This window comes from Lontra canadensis, unplaced genomic scaffold (assembly GCF_010015895.1).
Source record: "Lontra canadensis isolate GAN:19392208 unplaced genomic scaffold, GSC_riverotter_1.0 scaffold47, whole genome shotgun sequence".
Classification (NCBI taxonomy): domain Eukaryota; kingdom Metazoa; phylum Chordata; class Mammalia; order Carnivora; family Mustelidae; genus Lontra; species Lontra canadensis.
In genome coordinates, this window is record NW_022631041.1 from 14,324,223 (window position 1) to 14,347,424 (window position 23,202).

Sequence of the window (23,202 nt, forward strand, 5' to 3'; positions counted from 1 at the left end):
ATGACTGTAAAGGCAATGAAACTGAAACTCTAGAAATTATAAACCCCCAAGATCAAACTGGCAGAGAGCAGTTCATTCCAACAGAAATCTCTCGGGTACCACGGCGCTGTGGGGCCTCAAAGAGCTCTATCCAAGAGGTACAGTAAAGTCAGATTAGGCAAGGCTGGGGACAATCGCAGAGCGGCCTCGCATTAATACAAACGCAGTCCGGCTTTGCCCCGCCTGGCCTCCCTGGAGCTTCCCTGGACGTAAGCTAGTCAGAGGGTCAGACGCGGGCGGTGGGCGTGGAAAGGCGGAGCTCTCATAAGGAAAACTCACTACGATCTTTGAAAACCATAGGTAAACACGCTTAAAACTATAATGACGTGCCCAGCCAACACCATGTAGAGGAGGTACCGCAAAATCCTACTCACAGCTCGCATTCTCAAAAAACTCGGGCTCCCAAGCCCATCCCGGAATCCTTTGCGCCGCGCTCAAGAAAGCCCTGGAACACTTTGGCTCCTTCGGCCGCCGTAGGCTCTGCGTTGCTATGGAAACATAGCTACCTTCACTATGTCGTTGCAACAGGCCCCTCAGTCGCGGGTGTTCGTGGAACTGGTTCCCTGGGCTGACCGGGGCCGGGAGAACAATGTGGTCTCGGGCAGTGACTTGCTGCCCGGCCTCCGCCGCCCACTCTCTTCAGCACAGACTCAAACTGCGACTCGTGAGGTGCACGTAAGCGGCACCGCGGAGCTTTCCGCGAGCCCAGACCGGGCGCAGGTGGCGGTGTTAGTGAGCAGCACCAAGGAGACGGCGGCTGAGGCCAAGAAGAGCGTTTGCCGTCGCCTGGACTACATCACGCAGAGCCTCCAGCAGCAGGGCCAGCAGGTGAGAGCTTCGCAGGGGAGGCCACGGGACGGACCGCAAACACCGGAGGCGGAGGTTCGGCCCGGCGGCCCCTGGAGCCAGGAGGAGGTGGGGAGGGTCTTCAGTGCCTGGGGCGTGTTGGTCTCATTGGTATTACAGAGCGCCGGAACCTGGCGGAGTGACACTTTGGCCAACAAAATAGTTTTTCGCCCCATTGACTTTTAAAGTGCAAGAAGGCAAATCGAGTAGGTTTTTATTTGGCGATATTTGCCGCAGTGATTTTGTTTTTAACCTTGATATGAGGAACTGTTAGACTTGACACATTAGATGTAAATCGTTCTTTGTTTTGATTCTGCACTATGCAATTACCAAGTGCGAGAAAACTCGGCCTGCTCTCTCCTAACCTAGTTAAGCTTCGCGTGGAGTGGTTCTTCAGTATTTTTCGCAAACAGTAACGTGGGTAGGAAGTTGCATCCATTATCCTTTTATAAAGACAAAAAAAAAATTCTGCAGTTATTTTAGTTTTAACTTTCAAGACAGTTAAGCCAGTATATTGTAGATGCCACATGAATGAAATACCTCTACTTACCAGAGATGTCCACGAACCAAACACTAAATAAATCTTAACTCTACTTCTAAGAAGAAAAAAATGAACCAGCTTTATGTAATCTGAACGACAGCTCTGTAAGGTTTTAATACCCCTATTTCGATTTAAAGAGGTCAAATAATGCTCTCAATTTCAGCCAGGGCGGTATTTGAACTTTTGTCTTCTTGAAACTAAAATCTATATTTGTTCTAACCATAGCTGGCGCCAGATAATTAGAATACAAGAAAATTAGAAACCACAGAATGGGTCAACTCATTTCCTTCATTCCACACAGTAGGACTCGAAACGCCAGAGTTGTGATTTATCCAGGATAACACCAAGTTCATAAAAGTGCTTCTTGTCTATTGTTAAGACATGACACAGGCCTAAAAGCAAGTCTTTATTTTAAGGAAAAATATATTTGTACTGCATTTACAAACATAGAATTATTTAAAAAGTCATTCGGAAAAGATGTCTTAATGACAGTTTGAAAGAATTCAGGGGTGCCTGGGTGGCTCAGTCGTTAAGTGTCTGCTTTCGCCTCAGGTCATGATCCCAGCGTCCTGGGATCCAGCCCAGCATCAGGCTCCCACCTCAATGGGAAGCCTTCTTCTCTCCTCCCACTCCACCTGCTTGCATTCCTTCTCTCACCGTATCTCTCACTGTCAAATAAATAAATAAAATCTTTTAAAAATAGATAAAAGAATTCAAATGCTAATTATAAATAACTTGAATTAAATGGTTTAATATGTAGAAAATTTTCATCAAAAAACTGTTGCTAGTGCTGCAGTCCTGTTTGCATATGACTAATTCCTAATTTATTTACATAAAATGTATACCAAGTTCACATGGCTTTAATTTCTAATATGTAAAGCAATAAATTACTACATCTGACTTAATAATTGTATTTGGGTTCAGTGTTCAAGACATAGAAGGTCAGTAATCTCCCAATTATCTCTGCTAATGAAGTATGCAGTAATGGAGATCATTTGTTCAGTAGATAATGCAAAAAATCAATTATGCTACTTTTCAGAATGAATTATAATGGGTTTTCACAAAGTCTTTATTCATCTTAGACTTTGGAGTTTTGGATTTTTAAACATCACTCCCCTACTTAAAGGTCTCCTCATATTCCACATTCCTTTGCTTAATAGATGGACCCTAATTCTCTCATTTTCTGTCATCTCTCTCCCCTCCTTGACTAGCTGACTCCCATTTTTTCCTTTAAGAACCAGCCAAGCTCACCTCCTTGGCATTCCTTTTCTAGCATAACACTAGTCTCTACCATACCATGTTCCATTCCTCACTTGTAATAAAACTTACCGTTCTATATCTTAACTTGCTTTACTGGTGTCTCCTTCATATTCTAAACTTCTCCAGAGCTTGGACCATTTTCTATCACTTGCTTTGCATTCATGGGTTATGCTTTATACACATCACATAATATATACTCAAAAAGTGGTTTTTGAATGACTAAAAGAAAAAAAAATGAGGCCCTAAATAAGCTATTTAACTCTATTATAGATAATTTTATGATCATCTGTAGTTTCACATGTGAAGGCATACCCTCGTTTGTATTGTTGTTTTCATGGAAAAATGTATTAAAGTTCCAAGCAGTATTTACTTATTCAACCATCAAACATTTTTTAAGCATTTCCTATCACTGCTCATTTTAAAATAGCACTTAATATGATCTGTAATTATTTTGATTTCTGGTTTGTATGTTCCCTCCATAGGCTCATAATTTTTTTTTTCAATAAATATGTAATAGATTCATGTTGCTGGGCACCAAAAGTAGAGAATGAGTAAAAGTCACTGTGATGGAGTCTTATGATAGGAATAGACTAATATATAATAAGTGCTGTGAAGAAAATACGTAACTGAGACAATTCAGTAGAGTAAGAGAGGTAATAATGTTCATTTTACTTGAAGGATTCCAGTGACTCTCGTGTCAGATCTTGAACAATGAAAGGAAAGCATTCCAGTTCCACACTAGAATGCAGCAAGTATGTGTGTTCTGAGCTCTATATGCAGTGCATCATGGCTAGGACACAGGACTACCTGGGGAAAATGGAGGAGAATTGGGATAAGACTGAAGAAGAAAGCTGTAGACAGAACATGGATGAAGGTGTTGTTTGCTATATTGAGGAGTTTGGATATTATTGGGATTAAAAAAAAAACACACATGTTTAATTGCTAGACCTTTTGCAAATATTATCTCATTTCATACTCATTCCCACCACATGAGACTGGCATTTCAGTCGCTGTTTATAGATGAGAACTCTCAAGATCAGAGTGATTATTGGCAGGTAGCTTGCCCAAGGTCATACAGGTAGGAAGTGGCAGAGTTTAGACTCCAGTCAAGAATTTTGACCTCAAACTCTTGCTCTTAACCAGTATGTTGCTGCTTTATTGTCTTGGCAGTGGGTGACTGAGTTTTAAGTAGGGTTTGTAGCAGATGCTATTGATACCCCACACTTGTATCCCTTGGCACTTCACATTTGTCTGCATACAGGCCCAACTTCCATCTGCCAACACTTGTGAATTCCTTTCCAGTTTTTCTGGATGCAGTTTTTCCTGGCTCTACCTACAAGTGGGCCAGCCAGTAGTGCTAAAAAATTAACAAGCCCTCTCAAGCTCTAGAAGCCTTCAACTAACAACTGAGAGAAGTGAGTGGAAAGAGACCTTACCCCTTGGGCAGGATAACTGAAGCATGTGTTCTGCCCCGGTTCTCAGAGTTTCTCTGCAGGAATAAGTTCCAGTTGCCCACAGTGGTGACTGCTTGACAATACATATTTTAATGGCTTGCTTTCCTTTTGTTTCACCTCTCATTCCCCTGTAGTGTTTCTTGGGATCATCTTAAAAATTAACTGCCTGTATTCACATCCTTGTCTCAGAGTCCGTTTCTGGGGGCATTCAGATTAAGATAGGGAGTAGTAGGAATAGATTGAACATATCATATGAGTTGGCTTCAGTCTTTAATTATTAAAAATGGTGACAAAATGATTTTCCTTGTTGCTAGGTATTTATACATGTTTTTAAATATGTTTTTTGGACATGAATTCCTGGCTTACACATACTTTTAAAAATTAAATTAAAAATTAATTTAAATTAATTTAATTTAAATTAAATTAAATCTAAATCTAAAATCTAAAAATTAAAAAATTACAGTCTAGGAGAAAAGTTTACATCTTCACTACAAATATATTCTTGGCATAGTCGGTATTATTTTCTTTTTTAATTTTGCCAATTCAGTAGTCAAAAAAAGTTACTGTCATTTCCTGTTTTATTTTTTTACATTTGAGATTAAGCTTTTTTCATGTAAATTGCCAATTCATAATACTTTGTCCATTTTTTCTATTGTCTTTATTAATTTATGGGAACTTCTAAAAAATTAGTTTCAACTGTACAGTATAATGATTCAACAATTCTGTACATTTCTCAATGTTCATCAAGATAATTATACTCCTAATCCCCTTTAACAATCGATATCCTACTTCCCACTTCCCTCTGGCAACCATCGGTTTGTTCTCTGCAGTTAAGAATCTTTTCTGGTCTCTTTTTGTTTGTTCATTTGCTTTTTTTTTAAGTTCTACATATGAGTATAATCATATGGTATTTGTCTTCTGGCTGACTTATTACTTAGCAGTATATACTCTAGATACATCCATATTGTTGCAAATGGCAAGATTTCATTCCTTTTTTATGACTAATAGTCCAGTGTGTGTGTGTGTCTGAATGTCTGTCTCACTTTTTTTTTCTAAGATTTTATTTATTTATTTGACAGAGAGAGAGACCCTGTGAGACAGGGAACACAGCAGAGGGAGTGGGAGAGAGAGAAGCAGGCTCCCCACAGAGCAGGGGATCCCAGGATCCTGGGATCATAACTTGAGCCGAAGGCAGATGCTTAACAACTGAGCCACCCAGGAGCCCCAGTCTCACATCCTCTATATCCATTCACCTATAGATGAACACATAGGTTGCTTCCATATCTTGGCTATTATAAATAATGCTACAGTAAACATAAGGATGCAGACATCTTTTTGAATTAGTGTTTTTGTCTTTGGGTAAATACCTAGTAGTGGAATTACACTGATCGTATGTTAATTCTAACTTTTTGAGGAACCACCATACTGTTTGTGGCTGCACCAGTTTGTAGTCTCAACAATCATGTACAAGGGTTCGTTTTTCTCCACGTCCTCACTAACATTTGTTATTTCTTGTGTTTTCTATTTTAGCCATTCTGACAGATATGAGGTGATATCTCATTGTGGTTTTAATTTGCACTTCCCTGAGATGAGTGATGAGCATCTTTTCATGTGTCTGTTGGCCATCTTATACCTTCTTTGGAAGAATGTCTTTTCAGGTCCTCTGCCCATTTTTTAATTGAATTACTTGTTTTTGTGGTGCTAAGTTGTATAAATTCTTTATCTGTTTTTTATATTAACCCCTTATGGGATATATCATTTGCAAATTATCTTTTCCCACTCAGTAGATTGCCTTTTTGTTTTGTTGATGATTTCCTTCCCTGTGCAAAAGCTTTTGATTTTCTTGTAGTATCAATAGTTTAATTTTGCTTTTGTTTTCCTTGCCAGAAGAGACAGACCTAGAAAAATGTTTCTATGGTTATGTCAAATAAGTTATTGCCTGGATTTTCTTCTAGGAATTTTATGGTTTTAAGTCTTACATTTAGGTCTTTAATCCATTTTGAGTTTACTTTTATGTATGGTATGAGAAACTGGTACAGTTTCATTCTTTGCATGTAGCTGTCCAGGTTTCCCAGCACCATCTGTTGAAGAGATTGCCTTTTTCCCACTGCATATTCTTGTATCCTTTGTCATAGATTAGTTAATTGTCATAGGCCATATAAATGTGGGATTATTACTGAGCTCTCTCTTCCATTCCATTCATCTGTGTGTCTATTTTTGTGCCAGTATTTACTATTCTGATTACTGCTGCTTTGTAGTATATCTTGATATCTGGGGTTGTGATACCTCTAACTTTGTTCTTCTTTTTCAAGATTAAGAGAACGTTAAAATTAAGATTATCAGTAATTCTTTCATGTATTGCAAAAATTTTCCCAATTTTATTTTTGCCATATAACTTTTTACAGTATTGAACATTCAAAATTTTTAAGTTTTATTTTGTCAAATTCATTAATCTTTTCTGTAGGTCTCTTGCCTTTGGTGTAACACTTATTGGGTCCTTCCAAAGCTTAAGGTTATATAACCATTAACTAATATTTCCTGGAACCTTTAGGGACCCTTTATACTACACTAAATATTTGCTATGTTAGAATTTATTTTGGTATGAGGAAAAAGGTTTTATTTTCTCCTAAATGGTTAAGTTGCTGTACTGAAATCATGTACTGAGGTCTTTTTTTTTAAATTAATTAATTTATTTGACAGAGAGATCACAAGTAGGCAGAGAGGCAGGCAGAGAGAGAGGGGAAGCAGGCTCCCCGCAGAGCAGAGAGCCCTATGTGGGGTTCAATCCCTGGACCCTGGGATCGTGACCTGAGCGGAAGGCAGAGGTTTTAACCCGCTGAGCCACCCAGGTGTCCCTGTACTGACTGACGCCTTATCCCTTACTGCTTGTGCAAGAACCTAACTCAAATTGCCTTAAAAATAAAAAGTGTTAAAAATTTTTTAAATTAATAAAAACTTAAAAGTATTGCTTTACATAACCTTAAATCAGTAATATGCCCTTTAGATATATAGTGGTTAAGGCTCTATTTTGATGCAGCTCTCCTGGCTTTCCTGCAGCTTCCTGCATGATACCAAAACAGCTGCAACATTTCCAAGCCTTACACCACATACTGTACCATAACAAGAAAGACAATAGTTCTTATTTCCCACAACCACATAAAAACAAATATTCCAGAGTGCCTGGGTAGCTCAGTCAGTTAAGCGTCTACCTTTGGCTCAGGTCATGATCCTGAGTTCCTGGGTGGAGCCTCCACCTACTTTGGGCTCCTTGCTCAGCAAGAAGTCTGCTTCTCCCTCTCCTGCCTCTCCCCCTGCTTCCATGTGTGCTCTCTCTCAATGAATATATATATATACATATATACATATATGTATATATATGTGCATATACATATATATGCACATACTCCTGTAGTTCACTGTAAATTGACAACCTAAATCTGTCCTTGTGGCCAGAGAAATGGCATATACTAAGTAGCTTCAATTGGATTTCTGCCCATTTTTAACCATAATCTTGTAGCAAGTTAGCTGTGATAATCCTGAATGGTTTAGACCTATGATGATTTACCTTGAACCACATTGTTGCTACGTAGAGAAAGTAGGGGCAGAATGTATGACATAAGGATTCCATATTGCTTCTTGTGCCTACTGGTTTGAAATGTTACTGGTATTATATTTGCAATCCAGACATTCTTGGATCAGTTTGAGAATACTAGTTCTTTTCATTAGTACCACATTATTTAATTACATCTTTGTAATTATATCTTTGTAAAACATTTGTAGGGCAACTTCTGTCATTACTTTTCTACTAAAAAGATTTCCTGTCTGTGAGGGACATGTTAAATGACACCATGAAGATACAGTCAGAAAGTCCAGACAGTATAAAATTCTGCAGCCCAAATAAAACTTCTGTTCATATTTTGTACTGTTTATGTATTAATTTCAGGAGAATTGCTGATTTTATAATATTGTGTCCTGGTCCATTTACTCAAGCATTTTTTCTGTGAGGTTTTATGGCTTTCTTCATGTTTATCCTTTTTAATTTACTCCTGCCATAACATGGTTTTTTATATCTATTGAGAATGTTGCCTTGCTGCCTTCATAGACTTTAGTTATTCTTATACTGACTGTTTTGTGTTTTAAAATTGGCCCTTTATATCTGGATATAAAATAGCTTCCCAGGAGCGTAATTGGGAAAACTTAATGGACTAGGCCAGTATATTTTAGTATTTTTTAGTTTGTAGTGGATATTGCAGGATTTCCCAATCTCAGCATTATTTTTAACATCCTCAATGAATACAATCTTTGTTATGGGGAGCTGTCCTGTGCACTGTAGAATATTTAGCTATATTCCTGGCCCCTACCCATCAGGTGACCAACTTGTCCTGATTTACCTAGGACTGTCCCAGTTTTGCAACTGATAGTCCCATATCTCAGGAACCCCCTTGGTTCCTGGTAAACAAGACCATTTATTCACACTGTCTACTTACTACATCACATTAGTGTACTCTCCTAACCCATTTTAACAATCGAATATGCCTCCAGACACTAACAAATTTCCCTGGGGAGCAAAATTTCCTTCTACCTTAGGAACCATTACCCTATAGTTAAGCAGAAAATCTCATATTTTCTCATTACCAGGAATATAACTACACTGAAACAAATTTAGGTTTATTTAGCATGATCAGCAGACCTACTCCTGTAACAGTCAGAATGCTTTATGTACAAATAATTCCTCATTTGTATACCACTCTTAAGTTCCTACTTTTTGTACTAATGTAAAAATTACTACAAATGAAGTGACGATTATGATGAAATTTTCAGCAAATATTTATAGACTTTGAATTTATTTTATGTAACTTTTAGGAAAGTTTTAAACATGAAGCAAACCAGTTCTTTCCACATACTCTGTCATTCTGATCTTAGTAAGTTCAGGTTTCTATTTTATGTTTTAGAGTCACTGCATTTAGGAGCCAAACCGTTAGTAATCATACTCTTGTACTTTCTGCTTCAGGCAGAAAATGTAACTGTGACAAAGGATTTTAGAAGAGTGGAAAATGCTTATCACATGGAAGCAGAGGTAAGTACTTATCATGACAAATAATTGGAAACAGCATGACTTTGTGAGAACAATTTGCATTTATTTTTGTACTTGAAAGGTACAGGAGAAATTCTTCTCATGGTATTAATAAAAGATTATTTTTCTCAAAATCACTCTTGGTATTAGTATCTGGAGTTTTTTTGTTTACTTAGTTTTTTTAGTAATCTCTACAATCTTTAGTAATTCTTTAGTAAATCTTTAGTGAATCTTTAGTAATACAATCTTTAGTAATTCTCTACAATCTACAATCTTTAGTAATCTCTACAACCAACATGGGGCTTGAATTCAGGACCTCAAGATCAAGAGTCACATGCTCTTCCCACTGAGCCAGCCAAGCGCCCCTGTGTGAACTTTTAAAATAAATTTCAATGAGATTTATTTGAGAGAAATAATTTTGAAATGGAATAAAAATAGTAAGAAGGAAGTGGCAGTTAATTGCCACCTAATAAAATTGTAATAAAGTTATCACTTTGTAAGCAGGAAACACTATAGGAGAGAAATTTCTTCTCAGATAAAAAGCAAATTAATAAACAAGCATTAAAACACTTTTCAACATTCTTTTCTTTTGTAATGTAATTTTACTGTGTTGCGGTAAGTTAAATTTTATCTAAAAATAAAACCACTAGTGGGCTCCTTTGTGGCTCAGTTGGTAAAGCATCAGACTCTTGATTTTGCCTCAGGTTATAAACTCAGGGTCATGAGATGAGTTCCACTTTGGGCTCTGTGTTCACTAAGGAGTCTGAGATTCTCTCTCTCCCTCTCCACTATGCATGCACACTCTCTGTCTCTCTAAAATGAATAAATCTTCAAAAATAAAAACCACTTGAGGCACCTTGCTGGCTGAGTAGAGCTTTCAACTCTTGATCCTGGGGTTGTGAGTTCAAGCCTTACATTGAGTGTACAGATTACTTAAAAATAAAATCTTTAAGGGGCATCTAGGTGGCTCAGTCAGTTAAGCCTCTGACTTAGCTCAGGTCATGATCTCAGGATCCTGGGATGGAGCCCCAAGCCCATGTTGGGCTCTGTCCTCACCAGGGAGTCTACTTGTCCCTCCCCCTCTCCTCTTGTTCATCCTCTCTCTTTCTCTCTCAAATAAATAAAATCTTTAAAACTAAAGTCTTTAAAATAATTTTAAAAATAACAAAATAAAAAGCACTCAACCTTTGCCCAGATTAAGAAGAACAAAATATTTTTTATGCACTCAATGATAACATTTAGTTCCTACAACTGCCTATACTTTTTATTTATCTTTATAGATTTTTATGATCAGGATTTCATGAAATCAGAGTATGTATAGCTGTGGTTAGGTTATAGGACAGCTGTTGTTTCAGCTTCCAAACATCTTAGGATAGGTGCTAGGTCCATACTTCTTCCTGTCACAGGAAGCAAACAAGAATGGAGTTAGAGTGGACTCTTACTGATCTAGTCAGATAACCTTTATCGTTAGAGGTGGGAAATATCTCAAGAAATCATCTGCCCTTCAGGCAGATAATAGATTATTTTTCTAATATTAAGGATGTGACTTTAATCTCAAATAACTTGGGCTCAGACTTCTCAAAGACTATTATAAGAATTAGAATGGAAATTAGAATCCTGGCTTCTTACCTCTTTGAGATAGTAATTTTTACAAACATTGTTGTTCTAGTACTTAATTTAATAGTTTTGTGATTTCACCACTTAAGATTATCAATTAATTGAACTATGTCAAGGAATTTTAAAATTACTCATGATAATTTTAGGGATCCACATGACAAAACTTATTTTATAGTATTTGGGACTAAAAAGTATCTTTCAAAACAGGATGTAAAGGGTCTGAGGGAATGGACAAAATGGGTGAAGGGAAGTGTGGGGAGTGAGAGGTATAGTCTTCCAGTTATGGAATGAGTGAGTCACAGAAATGAAAGGTACAGCATAGGGCATACAGTCAATAGTATTGTAATAGTGTTGTATGGTGACAGGTGGTAGCCACACACACTTCTGGTGAGCAGAGCCCAAAGTATAGACTTGTTGGGGCACCTGGCCGGCTGGGTTGGTTGGTGGAGCATGTGACTCTCCATCTTGGTGTTGATAAGTTCTAGCCCCATATTGGGTGTAAAGATTACTTAAAATTTAAAAAAAAAAAAAAAAAGTATAGATTTGCTCAATCACTGTGTTGTATACCTGAAACTAATGTAACATGTGTGCCAACTATAGTTTTTTAAAAAGGGAGTTATTAAAAAAAGGAGTTATGAAACTTCTCAGATGTGAAAAGTTTTAATATAATTTTTAATGATTTGTATTATATACACTATGATATCATTGTCTCATATCAATTGTTTTCTTAAAATAGGTTTTCAATTTGGGGCTTTTTGGGTGATATTCACAGTAGAGATTAGATGTCCAAAAAAAAAAAAATCACAACAGAGGGAAGAACAGAGTAGTAAGATTCCATATTATGGAGATCAAAAGCCGGGAGTTACTCTGGAACTCTGCCAGTAGTTACTGCCTGTCAGGATTTCAGGCTATAGTGAATGTTCATTGGCTCAGAGTATCTTAAGTAAATTGGGTTTATTGTGAGGGTAACACCAGGAAGTAAGGACTAAAAAGAATGGCCCCAGCAAATACACAGACAGGTTTCATGGAAAACTGGCATGTTTTTCAGATTGAGTTGTTTTAGGGACTCCCTGTGCAGTTACAGAAAATGCATTAGAGCTGCTTGTTTTGCTATAAGAACATGACTAAATGAGGACTTGGCTAAACACTGCTCATCTTCCTTCTGCTATTTTTATTTCTTTAACGTCATGTACTCAATTTCTTCAGAAAATCTGATTATATTTTATATAGGGTTCCTTGATAGCCAGAATTCTTATATCCTGCCATCTGCAGTCAGTGGAGACCAGGGGTCACAAGGTACAAAATAATGTCTAACATACCAATATTCTCATGGGCAGTTAAATATATAAAGTAAGATCAGATGGTAGAACATTACATAATAACTAAAATTTTCATCCTGAAAGGAACTTCAGAGATTTTTTATCTAAACTCCCACCTACCCTGCTGCTTCTCTTTAAAATTAAAAGAAAGTTAGAAATTATGTAAGTGCATGAATATAAAAAGTTTATTCCATTTTCAGACATCTAATCAATACAAAATGTTGTAACATTAAGCCAGAATTGACTTACTAGTATTCCTCCATTATGCACCTCTCCAAGAACAAAAGACTAAATTTGTTCCTTCAGATAGATACTTGAGGTTCAGTAGCCTGTTGATGCTACTTTTTTCTTCTCCAGGAGTAAGACTCCCCAGTTTCTTTAGTCATTTCTTATAGTAAGACAAACTATTGAGCTAACCTATTTCCATCTAAAGCACCTGCAGCTATAGTGTCCTAATTGTGATTTAGCCAATTGGTAGTAGAGAAAGATGATTATCTCCTTTATCCTGGAATGTTTAAGACTGAACTTATACTCGCATCACACTGTTACCTTCTTTTGAGCTCACAGTCCTAATTAGTAATTACAATTAACTGAACTTTCTCACCTGCTGCTTTTAAGTCATATTTCTCCTATTTTATACTTTGTTATTGCTATTTCAAAATGAAATGTGTTTAAATTTACCTCTGTAAAATTTTATCCACTAGATTTGACCTGTATTTCCAGCCTGTTAGGATCTTTTTGGATCTTGATTTTATCAAGCAGGGTTTACAGTCCATCCTGCCAACGTTCTCTCACCTGCTGATCTGCTCATCTGTGTACCCATCTGTGTAATGAATAAAAATATTAGGTAGCATTAATCAACTATGACACTAACCAACAATGTTGCCATGAAGACTATATGTCAGTATATCTTAAGATTTATTTAAATAAGTAAAATATAAATACTTTATTGCTATAGTATTTCTCTGATAACTTTCCAGCTAGGAAGTCAAGTTTAGTACATGATGACTTGTTCTTAATCTAAAATCTACATCCTCAAAAGATTAGCCTTTGGATAGAAATAATTTGGCAGTAGTTCAGAAGATAGAGTTTAGAAGAGAAGCACTGAGTTGGTGAACTTCGCTCTCAGGAATAAAAGCAAAGTTAAAAGTCAGATTTGTTTTCGACTTAATATCTCATAAGAAACTCAATATTTAGAGAACCTTATAAGATTTATAGTCTTTAGTTCCTGTGTTCTTATTTTGTTGTTCCAGTGCCTTGTTGAAGGACCATTAAAATGAGAAAGATTTGTATTCTTTTCTTCAGAGACAGGACTAAGAAAGCAGTGGAGATTTAAAGAGGGAAGATAAGAACAGATTGTGGCAAAATGACAAAAGAAAATATGCAAAGTATTTGAGGCCTGTGGCAATAGAACAAAATGATATAACCAATGATAGAACAAAGGGCCTTATCTTCTTTCCTTCTCACAGAAACCTTTTTTCTTTCTTTTCTAATTTCTTACAAACTAATTTTTAAAATAAACTGTTCTAGAATTCTGCTTAGAATTGAAAAGCATCTACCCTACTACATGCAGTTTGTTCAGTGTTATCTGCTGAACTTTTTTTGGAAATTAGAACTCAAAGTATTTTTAAAGAGGCCTTTGGCCTGTTTTTTTTATGGTAATTGAGAGTAGCAATAATTCAGAAGTCTCGTTTGCAGAAATTTTTAATAAACAGGTTTTACTTATCTAAAAGGAGACAATTCATTGAAAGCACTTAAAATCTCCTATTTTCGGGGTATCTGGCTGGCAGAGTCAGCAGAGCATGCAGCCCTTGATCTTGGGATCATGAATTCGAGCTCCATGTTAGGGGGCAGAATTTACTTAAAAAAACGGGAAAAAAACCCACCACCTATTTTGGAGTTCAGTTTCTTTTTTAGTACTAAAATTTCTAAACTAATGATTCTTCTTGACCAAAGAGATGGGAAGCATTTATGTCTCAATCTGTTTTGTAATTTAATATAGCTAGTACAAGATATATATAAAATCTATATATGTGTATAATTTATAATCACATTATTTTACCCTGATGAAACATTAGAGGATTTTGAATATATGAATTTATCTTGATTTTTTTCATCTGCAATGTATGAGATAGATTAAAAGTTATTTATCCTGAATACCTCTTTTTAAATAATGTGATGCAACACCTCTATTCTTTAGTAAAGTGACTCTGCCTCATTAACTTGGATTTCTACCTAGCTGTGTATTGATTATACACCACATTGCTGAATTTAAAAGAAGTTCAGGGCATTGGAAGGCTTAAAACCGTTCTTAAACTTTTAGAAAAAGCAGAATACAGGTTTTTTTCTACCTAATTTACTTCTTGCTAATCATTTAACCCACACATTCCTAAACTATAGTTTGTCCGTGCTTTGGGACAAAGACAAAGAGCTGATAGTCTGTTCACCAGTGTAGATGTAGCTCTAAAAGCTCATCTGCTAACTTTGTAAGTCATCATAGTGATAAGAAGGATGCAGGGCAGAGAAAATCGTGTCTGGGCAACTCTGAAGCTGATCTCAACAGATCGCTTTTCCTGTTATTTCTAGACATAGAGCAGGTAAGTACCACATGTTAAACCTGATTCTGTGGGACTAGATTTGCCTCAGATAATTAGGGGTGGTAGAGAATTGAAAAAGAAAGAACTACTATCTTTTCTGCAAACTGCTTAGGAATTTTCACTGCCCTTCCTTCCATATACTACTACTTTTTTTTTTTTTAAGATTTTATTTATTTATTTGACAGAGAGAGATCACAAGTAGGCAGAAGCAGGCAGAGAGAGAGGGAGAAGCAGGCTCCCCGCTGAGCAGAGAGCCTGATGTGGGGCTCGATCCCAGGAACCTGGGATCATGACCTGAGCTGAAGGAAGAGGCTTTAACCCACTGAGCCACTCAGTGGGTTAAAGCCCCCTTTTCTTCTTTTTTTTTTAATAGCAAAGAATACCAAGGATGCATACAAAAGATTCAGCATGTATCATAGCAAAGCGGGTATATATTTATAAACACTATTTTCATTTTAAGCTGTCAAGAGTAGAAATTGGAATTTTTTTTTTAAATAAAATTTATTTCAGGGCCCTGTGTCGCAATCAGTAAGTGTCCGACTCTTAGTTTCCACTCAGGTCATTATCTCAGGTTCTTGAGATCAAACCCTGCATCAGATTCTGAGCTCAACAGGGAGTCTGCTAAAGTTTCTGGCTCCCTATCCTGCTCCTCCCCCACATTTGTACACTCTCTCACTCTAAAATAAATCTTAAAAAAAAAATAAAGGGGTGCCTGGGTGGCTCAGTGGGTTAAGCCTCTGCCTTCAGCTCAGGTCATGATCTCATGGTCCTGGGATCGAGCCCCGCATCGGGGCCCTCTGCTCAGTGGGGAGCCTGCTTCCTCCTCTCTCTCTGCCTGCCTGTCTGCCTACTTGTGCTCTCTGTCAAATAAATAAATAAAATATTTTAAAAAATAATAATAATAAAAAATTTTTAAAAATAAAGTTTAATTCAAGGGCACTTAGGTAGCAAAGAATTGCTTTTGTTGATACTTGGAACCTGTTATGCTCAATCACTTTAATCTGCATGCAAATAGAAACCCTTTGAACTCTCAAAAACTCTCAAATTTAGTTACCTTCCAGCTCCACAGAGGCACTGTAAATCTTGCTATATTTCATAACATGTAATGAAATGTATATACAGTGCCTCTGTGACACTCTTACAGATTAAATATAGCAACAAGAGACAGAGGATTTTTTCCATACACTATGCAAATGCAGAAAAGTATTATATTGTCTTTTTTTTTTTTTTTCAGGGAGAGTGAGCACACAGGCGGTGAGGAAGGACAGAGGGAGAGAGAGAATCTTAATCTCACAACCCTGATATCATGACCTGAGCCAAAATCAAGTCACTTGCTTAACCAACTGAGCTACCCAGACATCCCTTTATTTTTCATTCCTTTTTAAAGATTATTTGAGAGCGAGAGAGAGAGAGCACAAGTAGCAGAGGAGGCAGAGGGAGATAATCTTCAAGCAGACTCTCTACTGAGCATGGAGCTGGCAAGGGGCTCAATCTCACAACCCTGAAATCATGACCTAAGCCGAAGAGCCACCCAGAAGCCCCCTGTATTTATTATTAAAGGTAGCCTATGGGCATTTTGGGACTTTGATTTTTCAACCAGGAAGGAGAGGCAAATTTTTTAACTATTCAGAGGTTAAAAACTAGCAACCTGGATGAGGCTGGGGATATTGATTTTTGACTAACAGATTGATATTTTGACTGATACCATACAGTAGTTTAAAACAAACAAACAAACAAAAATACTTATAAGACTTCTCTTAAAAAGACAGACAAGACTTCTGCTTCTGGCTGAGATAGAATAACATGGACCAGATTTACCTTCCCACCTGAAACCAAAAAATGTACAAAGTATGTGAAAGAGTGCTTTTCGAGTGATTATAAGGAAGTGAAACACAGTGATCCCGGAGAAAAAAGAAAAAGTCCTACCGTGTTGGGTGTGCTTGGGTGGCTCAGTCACTTAAGAATCTGCCTTTGGGGGCGCCTGGGTGGCTCAGTGGGTTAAAGCCTCTGCCTTCGGCTCAGGTCATGATCTCAGGGTTCTGGGATCGAGCCCTCCATCGGGCTCTCTGCTCGGCAGGGAGCCTGCTTCCCTCACTTTCTCTGCCTGCCTCTCTGCCTACTTATGATCTCTGTCAAATAAATAAATAAAACCTTTAAAAAAAAAAAAAAAAGAATCTGCCTTTGGCTTAGGTCATGATCCTAGGATCCAGCCCCATGCAGTGTGCAGTGTTGGTCTTCCTGCTCAGGTGAGAGCCTGCTTCCCGCTCTCCCTCTGTCCCTCCCCCAACTCGTTCTCTCTCTCAAATAAATAAAATCTGGGGGGGGGGGGGAGTCCTATCGTGTCCATATTGCTGTGTTAAGAGTGTCCAGGCAGCTTCAGAGGGAAAGGAAACCACACAGAGCCTGGCAAACTCCTTGTATTGAGGAAGTGGAATTGAGAGCCCAAACAAGACGGCTAGAGTTTGTAGGAGAGTCGAGGGCTACACAAAGAGAGGTCTTCAGAGAACTAGAGGGGACACCTCCCCCATTCCCTCAAGTATTCAGCAGAATACCCATTAGCACATACATGTGCAGAAATGACCTGAGGCTAGAAAAAAAATCACCCAAAAAATTAGAGGAAACAGTGTTTGGGGTTCATATAAGGCTGGGGTACACCAGCCAGACTAGAAAATCTTGATTCATAGGGCATAAGGTGGAGTATAGACACTTCTCTATACTCATTAGGGGGTAATAATTAGCGCCAGATTGAACATTAATCCCACGTAACAAGTTTTTTGTTTGTTTTTTTAATTTCTTTGAGAGCAAGCAAGCAAGAGAGGGAGCTAAGATGGGCTGGGGGGTAGGGGCAGAGGCAGAGGGAGAAGCAGACTCCCCACTGAGCAGGGAGCCTGATGCGGGGCTCCATCCCAGGACTCTGGAATCATGACCCCAGCCGAAGGCAGAGGTCCAACCAACTGAGTCAGTAAATCTTAAAAGCAAACCTAAAGCGATCAGTATTTATAGAAATACAAGAATATCCAATACCTCCCATAAAGTTAATTTACAAAGATTACCTTGCATGCAAAATAGCATGGAAATAAAGCTCACAATAAGGAAAAAAGAATCAAACCCATCCAGAACCAATGTAGATATTAGAATTAACAGACAAGATCATTAGTTATTACAGCTGAATTTCATATGTTGAAAAGTTGAGACACTACTTTAAAAAAATTTAATAAAGTGTAATAATTTAGTTGTAAGGGTCAAGTAGGCTTATCTGTCACATATTATAAAATGACCTCATTATTCTCTGGCTTTACTTTTTTTACTCATATTTAGAGAAAATTTTGAAAGAATGCATCAACCATGAAAATAATTTCAAGTGTCATTTCATTTACAGGTCTGCATTACATTTACTGAATTTGGAAAAATGCAAAATATTTGTAACTTTCTTATTGAAAAGTTAGATAGCTCTGTTGTCATCAGCCAACCCCAGTTCTATCATACTCCAAGTTCTGTTGAGAATCTTCGGTAAGTTAAGTACATCTTTAACTAAATTACCAATTAAAACTATTCAGTGTTAAGAGTTCATTGAATGTCATATTAATAATGTCTGCATTTAATTCCTAAGACGAAAAGCCTGTCTTGTTGCTGTTGAGAACGCACGGCGCAAAGCTCAAGAAGTCTGTAACGTTGTTGGCCAAACTCTAGGAAAACCTTTATTAATCAAAGAAGAAGAAACAAAAGAATGGGAAGGCCAGATAGATGATCTCCAGTCATCCAGACTCTCAGGTTCATTAACCATACAACAAAAAATCAAAAGTGCAACAATACATGCTGCTTCAAAAGTATTTATAACTTTTGAAGTAAAGGGCAAAGAGAAGAAAAGAAAAAACCTCTGAAATTCCAACTAAAATATATTGTTTGTATCATTTTATTTTTATACTTTTTATGTTTGCTTTGTCCTAAAAATATATATTGTATATTCTATAAAGTAGTTCTCCCCAAAATCTGTCAGTCCTTGAATATAGTTCCACAAATACCTAGGTTTACTTTCTATTTTTAAAAACTTACTATGGGGGGACTCCTGGGTGGCTCAATTGGTTAAGCCACTGCCTTCCACTCAGGTCATGGTCCCAGGGTCCAGGAATTGAGTCCCGCATCCGGCTCCTTGCTCAGCAGGGAACCTGCTTCTCTCTGCCTCTGTCTGCCACTCTGCCTGCTTGTGCTCGCTCGCTCACTCTCTCTTGGTCTCTCTCTGACAAATAAATCTTAAAAAAAAAATTATGGCAAATACTCTGAAAATAAATATGTTATATGTGCACAATTATATACTGACAATATAAGTCATGTATAAGAAATTTTTATATTTCTACTACAGGAATAAATATTGGCAGTCTTAATGACAAGGAATACATAACTTTTGATAAAAGGGTAGTGAGGTATACTAGGAAAATATTTTGATGCCAGGAATAAAATATATAAACCAGATCCTCTTCACCGGGCTCCTTTGATTATACCAGCACTTTCCAATACAAATAAATGCAAGCCACATATGTAATTTAAAATTACCTAGGAGACATATATTTAAAAAAGTAAAATATAAAAAATAAAAAAGCAGTTGAAACTAAGTTTAGTATTTTATTTAATCTAAGGTGTCCAAAATATTATCATTTCAGTATGTAATCAATAATTTTAAAATAATGTACAGTTTATATCATAACATCTTAATTCATATACTAAATTTTCGTCAGAAATACCTGATCTGTATTTATTTCCTAAAATGTAGTTGAAAAACTAGATTCATACATGCAAGTTCCAAACAAGATTAAAAGAGCTAGTAACTCTACCTCAAGTAGCAATTTTCAAATTAAATTTTTTAAAAATTTAAAATTCAGTTCCTTTATTGTACTAGACACCATTTTAAGTACTTGAAGTGGTTTAATGGCTACTGTGTTGCACAGTGTAGGGTTCTACACTTGAGATAATACCTTCAGGCTGTTTGAGATGTAGCAGCAAGTACCTGGCATTCCTATTGCATGGCACATTATCTGCTAGTGATCATCAACCAGAACTGTTACGCAGCACAGGTTTCCCATTCCCCACCACAGAGGTATGGGCCCTAGGGTTTTTCCTCTGACCTATCTCCATCCTCCTATACCAATATTACTTTCCTACCACACGCTCCAGTCTGTAGTTTATATCCCTGCCCACTTCCTTAAGTGGCAACGAAATAGTTTAATCCATCTCCTCTGTAGGGTCCATGGCAGGAGGGAAAGTGAAAGCTAAGAAGAAAAGCTTTAGGATCCGACACCCTGTGTTCAAATTCAGACTTTACAACTTTTTACTAAAAGAGTGTAAGCTCCTTTAGAATGAAGATCTTGTCTTGTTCATAGCTGCATTCTCAAACCTGACGTAGTGTCAGGGCCAACAAAGAGTAGGCTCTCAAATCTCTTCTGAGCAAATTTACGAGATGTGTAAACTTAGCAAGCAAGGCACTTTGATCTCTTTAAGCTTCCCTTGCCTCACCAACAAAATGAGGCTAAATACCTACCTTGCAGTATTACTATAAGGATTAAAGTTGATAAATACAAGACCATGAGAATAATGCCTACCATACCACAGCTGTCTGTCAATAAATAGTAGCCATTATAGCAACCACATTCTTTGATTACTGTCAACCCAACTAAACTAAAAGTTGGCTCTTCCAAGTCTTCCATTAAGATGGATTTTTAAATAGTTATATTAAAGACATTATCACAAAATCAGTTTAAGATATATTTTTTATTTCCAAAAAAAGAGATAAAGTCTATTTTAGCTTTGATTTATCCAGTTGGGGAGAAAAGTATATTGGGGCTGAACATCAAGGAAACAAATATTTATACTCAAAAATTTAATTACATGGGTAGATTTTTCTTAGCTGTAGATTCATTATATTTTGGTTTCATCATATTTGGTAAAGAGAGTTCTCAGCTTAGCATGAAATACCTAAAAATAAATGCTAAGTTACCAAACACTTTTTAGAATTTACAGGAATTTTTTAAAGATGGTGCTTCCAAAAAAAAAAAAAAAAAAGCCTATAAATTGGGCAGTCCTGCAATTCTGTAGAGTGACTAAGAGAAAAAAAAATCCTTCAAGGACTGGACTGGATTATGTGTAACATCCCAACTTCTCAAGATGAAGGGTATCAAATTTAGTTGTCAATTGGTGGCAGTTTAATTTTTGACACATGGCATATAATTCAGTCTCAAAATGACTCAGAGGACATGTACCACAAAGGCTGCTGGAATAAGCCTATTCCAAACCTAACCCTGACAAAATTTCTTTCTTCTGAACCCCTCCTTTTTAAAAAATCTTTTCAGAAAGCAGCAAATTATAATTGCTGTTTTCTGGGAAAAAAAAAAATTCCCATTAGGATATCTGAAACAGATCCACTATACTCTAAGCACCTTTGTAAAAGGAAATACTATTAAGTAAATATTCTTAATATTACTGATAAAATTTAGGATTCTATTCCATTACATGGCAAAGGTTACATTTTTTTTATAGTAGCAATTTACCTTTAAGTATCAGTATTCTTACTTGACAGTTAATTTTAGTTCAGCATAAATTAATAAGACCTGGAAAAATAGTTTGTAACTTTAAGATGCTGTACTTTATATCCCATAATTATTGTTATGTCCTCAGGAATGTAGGTCGAGGATATCCTAATTCCATTTGACTTGTTGATGAGAACTTGATAGCAAGGAATTCTTCTCTCTGGCCTAGAAATATAAAAACATGAATTATGAGGTGAAATATGGGAGTTAATATATTATTATCTACATTACAAAATTGAATGGGAGGCAAATGCTTTCCAACTCAGTCCCAAAAGAACCCCACTATATAGTTTAACTAAAATAATATTTAGTATTTTTTATGTACATTGTATTTATAGCCAGACAGCTTCTACCCATAATCTAATGTGGCCTAAATTACTTTAACATGTTCAGTTTTGTTTGAATTCACAGTGACTAATCCAAATCAAACACTGTTCTAAGGATAAGGTAATAGATATTTTTCAAGAGGAATGATTTGTGCTGTTTCATTAAAAGAATACTACCCTTTTCCAACCTGTTTATCAGGGGGATATTTCTGTTTCAGCAACTCTTCTGGAGCTCTGGCTTCAAGATCCCAACCAACAATTACCCTCAGTTAGCTACCTTCCTTGTAAATGATCACCAGTCCCACCTCATAATAGTTTCCACCCTATCTTAGTTTCCACACTAAGGGATGAAAAGCCCAGGTGTCAGGAGAAAGTGCTAATCTAAATGATCCTAAAACCACTTAGTGATCCCTAAAAAAAAAAAAGAAAAAAAAAAATCCTCCAAACACCATGTTACTTACCATCTGGGGAGGGAGGGGGCGTATGTGTATGTCTATTTTTTTAAATATAAAGATTCTATCACTTAGCCTCTGCTTCCTTTATGCAAACAATTTTGGGCAAAGAGTTAAAAAACAGATTAATAGTTCAATAGTTCATACATACATCAGCTTTACACTGATCACATTAATTACATACTAATTATGTTTCATTTGTCTCTACACAAGACTGAACTCCTCAGGAGCAAGGCTCTATCGTCTATTTCTTTTCCCAGTATCTCTCGCTAATAAAAGGCTAAGAGGAGGAAAAACTGGCTATCAGATATTTCACTTTATTCCCTATCAGAGGGATAGCATTTATAGCAGACTACTTGAATGTTGGTACACACAGAAGTAGGGAAGAAAAATGCAAAGCACTAATCTGATGTTCCAAAATGTTTGCATATTTTATCGCTAAATGGTTATATTTTTATTTCTCCAAAGCTTAGCATTCTCAGAAAAGAAGTCTATGGCTATGCAACAACAAATATTTTGTTGTCTAGTCTCTTAAATTATTTCAGAGCCTATATTCATTTTAAGCTTTCCGATCAGGGCTGCCTGGGTGGCTCAGTGGGTTAAGCCTCTGCCTTCAGCTTGCGTCATGATCTCAGGGTCCTGGGATCGAGCCCCGCATCGGGCTCTCTGCTCAGTGGGGAGCCTGCTTCCCCCTCTCTCTCTGCCAACTCGTGATCTCTCCCTCTCTGTCAAATAAATAAAATCTTAAAAAAAAATTTTTTTTTAATCTTTTTCAGATCAGCTCTAAGTGTGTATCTCTGCCCTTCACCCCAGCACAACAGAGTCTTTGTCACTCCTGCCACACATTCCTCACAGCTGCACATAACACAGTGCTCAGGGAAAGTTGCGTTTGAAATTCTGACTAACCACTATAAAACTGCATCTAATAAATTAATGTAGAACTTTTAATAAAGAGATGCCTAAATTGAATGTTTCCATTAGCATTAATTTTATTTCCAAAGCTATTTTAGGAAATCATATTTGTACCTGGTAGCAATAATGCATTTGTAACTCAAAAAGTTTTTATGCTTTTACCGTTTATTGATCAGTCATATTAATT

The 23,202-nt window shown here is 36.9% G+C and overlaps 1 protein-coding gene across 3 annotated transcripts; it reads left to right on the top strand.

Annotated features, from left to right (window-relative positions):
- The first annotated feature begins 468 nt into the window (after nt 1-468).
- IRAK1BP1 (interleukin 1 receptor associated kinase 1 binding protein 1) lies at nt 469-18,840 on the top strand. 3 transcript variants are annotated; one of them, XM_032873196.1, is made up of 5 exons: nt 469-867; nt 9,152-9,217; nt 15,121-15,174; nt 18,127-18,257; nt 18,358-18,840. In XM_032873196.1, the coding sequence occupies exons 1-5, from the start codon at nt 553-555 to the stop codon at nt 18,626-18,628; spliced, it is 837 nt and encodes a 278-aa protein (XP_032729087.1). In that variant the 5' UTR covers nt 469-552; the 3' UTR covers nt 18,629-18,840. The 3 variants fall into 3 exon arrangements, with proteins under 3 accessions (XP_032729087.1, XP_032729089.1, XP_032729088.1); XM_032873197.1 differs by lacking the exon at nt 15,121-15,174 and having other exon boundaries at nt 482-867; XM_032873198.1 differs by lacking the exons at nt 9,152-9,217; nt 15,121-15,174 and having other exon boundaries at nt 479-867.
- Nucleotides 18,841-23,202: the final 4,362 nt, after the last annotated feature.

Excerpts from the sequence above, each read along its gene's own strand:
- IRAK1BP1 (XM_032873196.1), top strand. The coding sequence starts at position 553 with ATGTCGTTGCAACAGGCCCCTCAGTCGCGGGTGTTCGTGGAACTGGTT. Across the intron at positions 9,218-15,120 it reads CTTATCACATGGAAGCAGAG|CAAAGAATACCAAGGATGCA; the intron begins GTAAGTACTTAT and ends TTTTTTTAATAG. Across the intron at positions 18,258-18,357 it reads AGTTCTGTTGAGAATCTTCG|ACGAAAAGCCTGTCTTGTTG; the intron begins GTAAGTTAAGTA and ends TTAATTCCTAAG.